The 6,820-nt window shown below is 36.9% G+C and overlaps 1 protein-coding gene across 1 annotated transcript; it reads left to right on the top strand.

Annotated features, from left to right (window-relative positions):
* The first annotated feature begins 824 nt into the window (after window positions 1-824).
* On the top strand, window positions 825-6,546 carry LOC119663957 (protein aubergine-like). The gene is made up of 4 exons (XM_038073545.1): window positions 825-914; window positions 973-1,105; window positions 1,190-1,317; window positions 6,081-6,546. The coding sequence occupies exons 1-4, from the start codon at window positions 858-860 to the stop codon at window positions 6,237-6,239; spliced, it is 477 nt and encodes a 158-aa protein (XP_037929473.1). The 5' UTR covers window positions 825-857; the 3' UTR covers window positions 6,240-6,546.
* The last annotated feature ends 274 nt before the right edge of the window (window positions 6,547-6,820 follow it).

Here is a 6,820-nt window from a genome sequence, read left to right as displayed (position 1 = left end):
GTGGTGGCTGCGGCGGCTATCGTGGCAACCGCGGTGATGGTGATGGTGGTGGCATCCGTGGCTGGCAACCTCGCGGCGGCGGTGGTGGCCAACGTGGTGAACAACGCGGTGGTGCAGAGCGTAGACCTGGCATGTATCGTGGGCGCGGTGATGGACTTGGCAGTTATCCTGCCTCTGAATCATCTGTAAGTAAGAACAAATTTAAGATTTAAAGAGACTTGATTTAATTAATTTTTATTCATTTGATATTAGAGTTTTGGTAGTTTGCCGTCAACAGCAAGTTGTGGATCTTCTCATCAGTCCGATGTGTCCATTTCCAGTGTTTTCATGAGTATGCCATAAAATATATTATTTAACCAGACTTATGTTGACGTAAATATTTTCCTTTAGTTCTCCCAGTGGTTCTCTCAGTTCAAACGTTCACCAAAGTCATGATAACACTGAGGCAGCAACTATTGATATGCAGATTATGACAATAATTATGATTGTTCTTTCTATGATATTTTATATTGTTTCTTTATGTTGTTATATCCATATCTATAGCTGCAATTGACCAAATACGTGGCATGTGAGGAAAACGTATTTTAACTGACGTTATACAACATACTCGACCAGCGTCGTGCGTAAATAAGCAAGGTGCAGTTGGTCGTCCAGTTATGGTTCGAGGATACGTTGTTGGTGGTATTTTGCTATTTTCTACACAAAATCTGAAAAGTATAATGATGAATGTTGTCCATAAGATACTAACAACGGATCGTGCAGGAAATACAGTACAAATTAAAATTAAACATGTTGGCATAGTAGAATTAACAGATATGCAACAGTTGCATGTACTCAACTTGATTTTACGTTGATCTATGGAAGGCTGGAAACTACAACAATTGAATCGAAATTTCTTTGATCCAGTAGCTAAAGTAAGTTTAGTGTAATTGTTTAATGAAGTTTATAGGATATATTACCTCTATTCGTCAGCATGAATTGGATGTACTGATGTGTGCTGAAATCGCACATAAGGTATTGCGCACTGACACAATTTACAACATTTTGACTCAATTAGTGGAAGTGTCATCAGATTATCAAAACGCATTTGAGGCCGAAGTAATTGGTAAGTAGTACATAGTAATATCTAGAATAAAATCAAATGATTATCAATACTTCAATAATAATCAATAATAATACATTGTTACAGGCATGGTAGTAATCACTGATTATAATAACAAAACATATCGTGTGAGTGATATAGATTTCGGTATGTCGCCCAAATCCACTTTCAAACGAAAGGAAAAAGATGTCACATTCGTAGATTACTACAAACGAGTAAGGAGAAATTCTCTTATAACAAATAACAAATATATAGTCTTAATAGTAACTTTATTTATTCATTTTTAAATTTTTGTTTAAAAAAAAATTTATGAAATACTAGATATCCCGGCAAACGTTGTTTTGCCATATAAATAAGTTCTAGTGATTATTATTTTTTTTAAATGAAAGATAACGAATGTATTGTGATTGTGTGACAATGTGCTGTATGATAAAAAGAGGATATGAGCGCTGTAGACGATGATCGCCGATCAAAAGGAAAAAACACCAACCATTCGTTTTCTTGATTCAATATATTTCATTAAAATAACGGACATATTCCTTGTTTGATCTCTTAAAAGTTAAATTTAGTTAAATTCAAGAAGTAATATGTTTATTCGTGTTTAGCCAACACACATAGGCTTGATAGTTTGCCCACGCGAGAACATGCCACGTGTCCAAACCTAAGCCGTAAACAGACATCGTTTGGCCTTCCGACTTATTGATGGTAAAATAGAAGTAAAATAACCGGCGGTCCAACTTACAGTCATAGAATGTGTGGTGGTGGCATGCCTAACAAATCCAGTGACTCTAAAAACTCACAAACTTTATCTATCGATTCTATATACAGTTTTCAACCTTCAGGCATGCCGATGAGCAATCCGTTCAATGGCTATGGTGGTTTCTTAATTTCTGGTAGTTGTACTTTATCTAATGCGCAACACATCACGGCTGACTCTTGTTTGAATTTCAGTGCATGATGCATGACAATAAGGGCATTTTTTGTCCATAAAACCAATCGACATTATAGATGTGCGGAATATCAATATCTGGCTCGTACTCGAATGCAAGACGAAGGAACAAAATGCTTGATGTAGTTGTTGGCGCAGTCGGTCATTGGTTCTGCGTGTGTTAATTACGAACCGGCGCCCTTTTCTCCGTTATAATTATCGTTGTTGATTTCGTTCAGCTCGTACCTCTTGTATTTGAAATTCACAAATACAATATATTGTTACGTAATCGCCTGCGTGATTATTCGTATCTCAGGATTTTGTAAAACATGAAACGAACTTTAGAGAATTGGAGAAACTATATTTATATATTTTGTGTATTACAAAGAACTAGTATTAATTAGGAGTCAATTTAATAAAAACCACAGCTTCACACCAAACAAATTTCCAAACTCCTTTTATAAAAATATCAATTGACGTAATGTTTAAATAATATTTAAACATTTCATTGCTACTCTGATGAAATTCATAACATTGCCCTCCTCTTAAATCTGTTCGTCCCGAACAGGAATTACCACATCATTGCAGTAAGGTGCCAGTAGTTCCAGATGCACCACTTTCTTTTGAGCTCTATGATGCCCCGACTGTTGAATTCGACAAACACCATCACAGATCTTCGTTCCATCAAGAACAGGGGGCTCCAAACAAACATCACAACATCTTCATCAGACACAAATTGCGAACACACACCGTTCTCTTTCAAGATTTTCAATATTTGCTTACTTACTAATTGTAGAAATTCTATATTTATTTACAAATTGCTTATCCTATACTTCTAGCTATTGGGTGGAGATTTTGAGTATCACCATCATCATTAACATTTCAGTTCCTGGTCAATAGGAGCGGTCTTCTGATAAATCAATGAATTTCATCTAATTGGTTCCGCCTACTTCCAGTGTAGTCACATGTCATCTTGCCGCAAAGTACCGTTATTCCGAATTTTAAGCCCGCGTCGTCTGAGTCACCCTGATAAACCTCCATTTGCAAATAGCTGTCACTATCATCAATGCTACTTACGTTAGGCGCAACAAACTTGTCAATGCATTGAGTATGCCAATCAGGAATGTACTGATTAACAAAAACCGCACCATCAGATATATCAATATCTGTTGTATAATCCTCATTATTTGTTATATCCGAAACGAACAAGACATCCCTGACATCAGCATCAAATTTACTATCCGTAGCTAATACGTCATCTGTGATATCCTTATGAAACAAGATATTTCCATTAATTGTCACGTTCTCATCATCTATGAGGCCGGCATCAACGTTTAATGGTATATCTTTATAAGATAACGTATCTGCGACCAACAAGCCCTCTGCGATCTCCGCATCATATTTGATTTCCTGATTAATCCTGAAAACTTTATCAACTGCACTGCCAGCATCGATTTGAGTATCTGTAGCCAACATGCTATCAAAGACATCCGCATTGGATGGAATATCAACAGCTAACATGTTATCTGTCTTAAGTGGCATATTTGCCGGGAATATGTCATTTGTGCCAATTGCTTCACATGGAATAACAACATCGCATGTGAAATCTACTTCAAATGGAATACCCTCAACATATATAACATATGGGGACTCTTGCTCGTCCAAGCAGATGTTAATTTCAACTGATTCAGCTATACCAAAGCCGATTAACACGAAATCATAACTACCTAAACCGAAATAGTCTTTCCTCCTTTTCTTTCTTCTGTTTCTTTTTTCCCTATTCATTATTTGAATCAGTCTTCTTCTTTCTCTTATCTTCTCTCTTGTCTTCTCTCTTATTCTTCTTTCCTTTCTTCTCTTTCTTCTATTTCTTTTTACCTTCTTTCTTGTCTTCTTTCTTGTCTTCTTTCTTGTCTTCTTTCTTGTCTTTCTTCTTGCCTTCCCCTCTGTCTTTCCTTCTGTCTTCCTTCTTGTCTTTCTTCCTGCCTTCACTCTAGTTTTCATTTTCCGTACTTTTGCTGTAAAGGAACACATTATACCGGCAGCTTCGTACGTCAAAGCGCCGCTAACCGTTTCAGAGTACGTCTCCTTTGAGAACATTACGACCTGACGCTTAGTTTCCGGATCACGTATACCGTCTATTAAAGTGTCGACTTTACTCTTCACCATAATATCACCAGAGCTACCAATGTAAACCAAGTTACACAACCGTTCAATGTCGGCAGAGTACTCTCCAGGACTCTCGTCAACAAGCGGGGCTCTTGCTTCCAGTATTACCCTGTGTAATGGAGCCATAGAAACGTTACCGTACTTGCGCTCCAATGTATCCATTACAGCTTGGTAGCTTTTATGTTGTTCGGGTGGAATTTGTTTTAAAACTTCTGCCGCACTACCTTTTAGTGCCACAATCAGTGATTCCGTTTTCTCACCAATATTCCAATTATTTGTTGCAGCCGCTATTTCAAATTTGAGTTTGAACACTTCAAAAGCCTCGCTCCCATCAAACGTCGGTGCCTGCAGTTTAACGCTACCAGTTTGACGAATGGCTGAAGATGACCCGCTTACCTGCCTACTCTCAGCGTGGTTTTCCAATTGAACCGTCTCACCTTTTGAGACCTGGACATTCTGATCAATCGGGTCCTTCCTTCTCGAGCACCTTTTTTGGACTTGTTGTAACTCCATCTTTAATTCGACAAAATTTTGTCCTAATGTCTGCGTGATTTCACTAAATTGTTGTTCCAGCTTTTCTTCCAACTTACGTAAACCGTGCGCCTGTTCTTCAGAATTTTTCTCAATCTTCTGCATCATTAAGTTCATGATTGCCATCATTTCACTATTCGTGTCAGATTCTTCATCGAGGAACTCGTGTTCTTCTTCATGTATGCCATCAGCCTCCAACTCGTCACGAAGTCTCAACTGCAGTTCCGCTTTCGCACCACCTGTGCCAAGTCCCACTTTCTCCAACTGCTCTTTTAGTTGAACCACAGTCAATTCTTCCAATTTCATCATTTTACAAAATCCCACTTCTGACACCAAATGTTACGTAATCGCCTGCGTGATTATTCGTATCTCAGGATTTTGTAAAACATGAAACGAACTTTAGAGAATTGGAGAAACTATATTTATATATTTTGTGTATTACAAAGAACTAGTATTAATTAGGAGTCAATTTAATAAAAACCACAGCTTCACACCAAACAAATTTCCAAACTCCTTTTATAAAAATATCAATTGACGTAATGTTTAAATAATATTTAAACATTTCATTGCTACTCTGATGAAATTCGTAACAATATGTTATTTTTGTTGTGGTTTCTTTAGTTAAAGCTATTACGCTCTTTTACTCTTTTGTGACTCTTTTGTGGCTGGGGCGCTTATCTCTGCCCCTCAATAAGCTTTAACTATACTGGAATTCATATCATTTATTTATTGTATAACTGATGACGGAGGTACCCATCATCAGGGGTCTTGCAAATAATTCTTGTATTTAATTATTCGTAAATAATTATTTTTGAGACTGCAAGTACCAGGAATCGAACTCGGTTCCTGCCAAATGTGAAGCTCAGAGTCAGTGCACCTTAACCAACTGACCCAAAGCCGTACTTGACATTTTTATTCGTACATTTTTCTGGAGTTTTGTTACTTTTGCTGTGAAAGTTTTTATTAACAATTTTACTTGCTGTGTTTATATTAGAACGAAATCATAAACCAGCTGTAGAAGAATTGAATTAATTACTTAATAATAATTTTATTTTGAATTGTTAAATTTTAATACTATTCTGTTCGTAGAGACATTATTTGTTGCATGATTTGTTCTTTCTTATGTATAGAACCTAATCTAGGAACGTAATCCTGAGAAAGTCATACTAATGTTACTCCACTAGTCGCACGGGCGAGACCAATATTTTGTGAATATAAGTTGTAATTTAACGTCAAAAAAGTTTCATGAAAACACCGTGACATGAGATTTTTATATATTAGATTAGATTATCACTTTATTTATAAAGCTTGACAATAACATACATCTAACTATTGTTTTCTTAATTATAGCGTTATAATCTCACAATTCGTGATTTTAATCAACCACTGTTGATATCGAAGCCTACCGAAAAAAATACTAGAGGTGGTCAAGATGATTTAATAATATTAGTTCCAGAACTGACAGGTGCTACTGGCCTAAATTATACTATGCGTGGCGACTGGATATAATTTTTAGAATAAATATAAATCTATTTATTTAATTAGCTATAAATTTGCTTTTCTACAGATTAATGAAAGCAATACATGAGTGAATCCGTCTGGACTCTCATTTCCCAGGGAATGTAGCCTCTGATGCTGATTTATCAACTCAAATCAGCTTGCCCCCTCTAAACAATCCGAAACCGTTTCAAGTGACCAACACTTAAATCAAGTGGGCTATCCAAACTTTTAAACCTTATAAATCTCCAGGTCCGGACGGAATTATTCCCGCCGATATTCAACAGGGTGGATTCGTATGCATGCTTATACTAAAGGCAAGTCTGTCGATACTGGGCTTCATACACTCATCTCGTAAGTTTACCACTCCATCTCTCTCAGGGAATACACACTTGCAACTTTTCTCGATATTGAGGGCGCTTTCAACAATGTCTGCCCCAATGGTATGATAAAAACCCTCTCAAAACTAATCTCGACAATAGTCTGGTTAAATTTGTAGAGGCCATTCTCAAAACTAGGATTATTACATCCGACATCGGAAGTGTTCAATCCTCCAGAGCAGTCTGTCGGGGAACGCCACAAGGTGGGGTTCT

This window comes from Teleopsis dalmanni, unplaced genomic scaffold (genome assembly GCF_002237135.1).
Source record: "Teleopsis dalmanni isolate 2A unplaced genomic scaffold, ASM223713v2 unscaffolded_contig_1175, whole genome shotgun sequence".
Lineage (NCBI taxonomy): Eukaryota > Metazoa > Arthropoda > Insecta > Diptera > Diopsidae > Teleopsis > Teleopsis dalmanni.
This window is presented reverse-complemented; position numbering and strand designations above follow the sequence as displayed.

Bases quoted from the DNA above. Each gene is read 5' to 3' on its own strand.
- LOC119663957 (XM_038073545.1), top strand. From the start codon at position 858: ATGGAAGGCTGGAAACTACAACAATTGAATCGAAATTTCTTTGATCCA. The intron at 915-972 runs GTAAGTTTAGTG...TCTATTCGTCAG, and splicing joins TCTTTGATCCAGTAGCTAAA to CATGAATTGGATGTACTGAT. The intron at 1,318-6,080 runs GTAAGGAGAAAT...TCTTAATTATAG, and splicing joins TCGTAGATTACTACAAACGA to CGTTATAATCTCACAATTCG.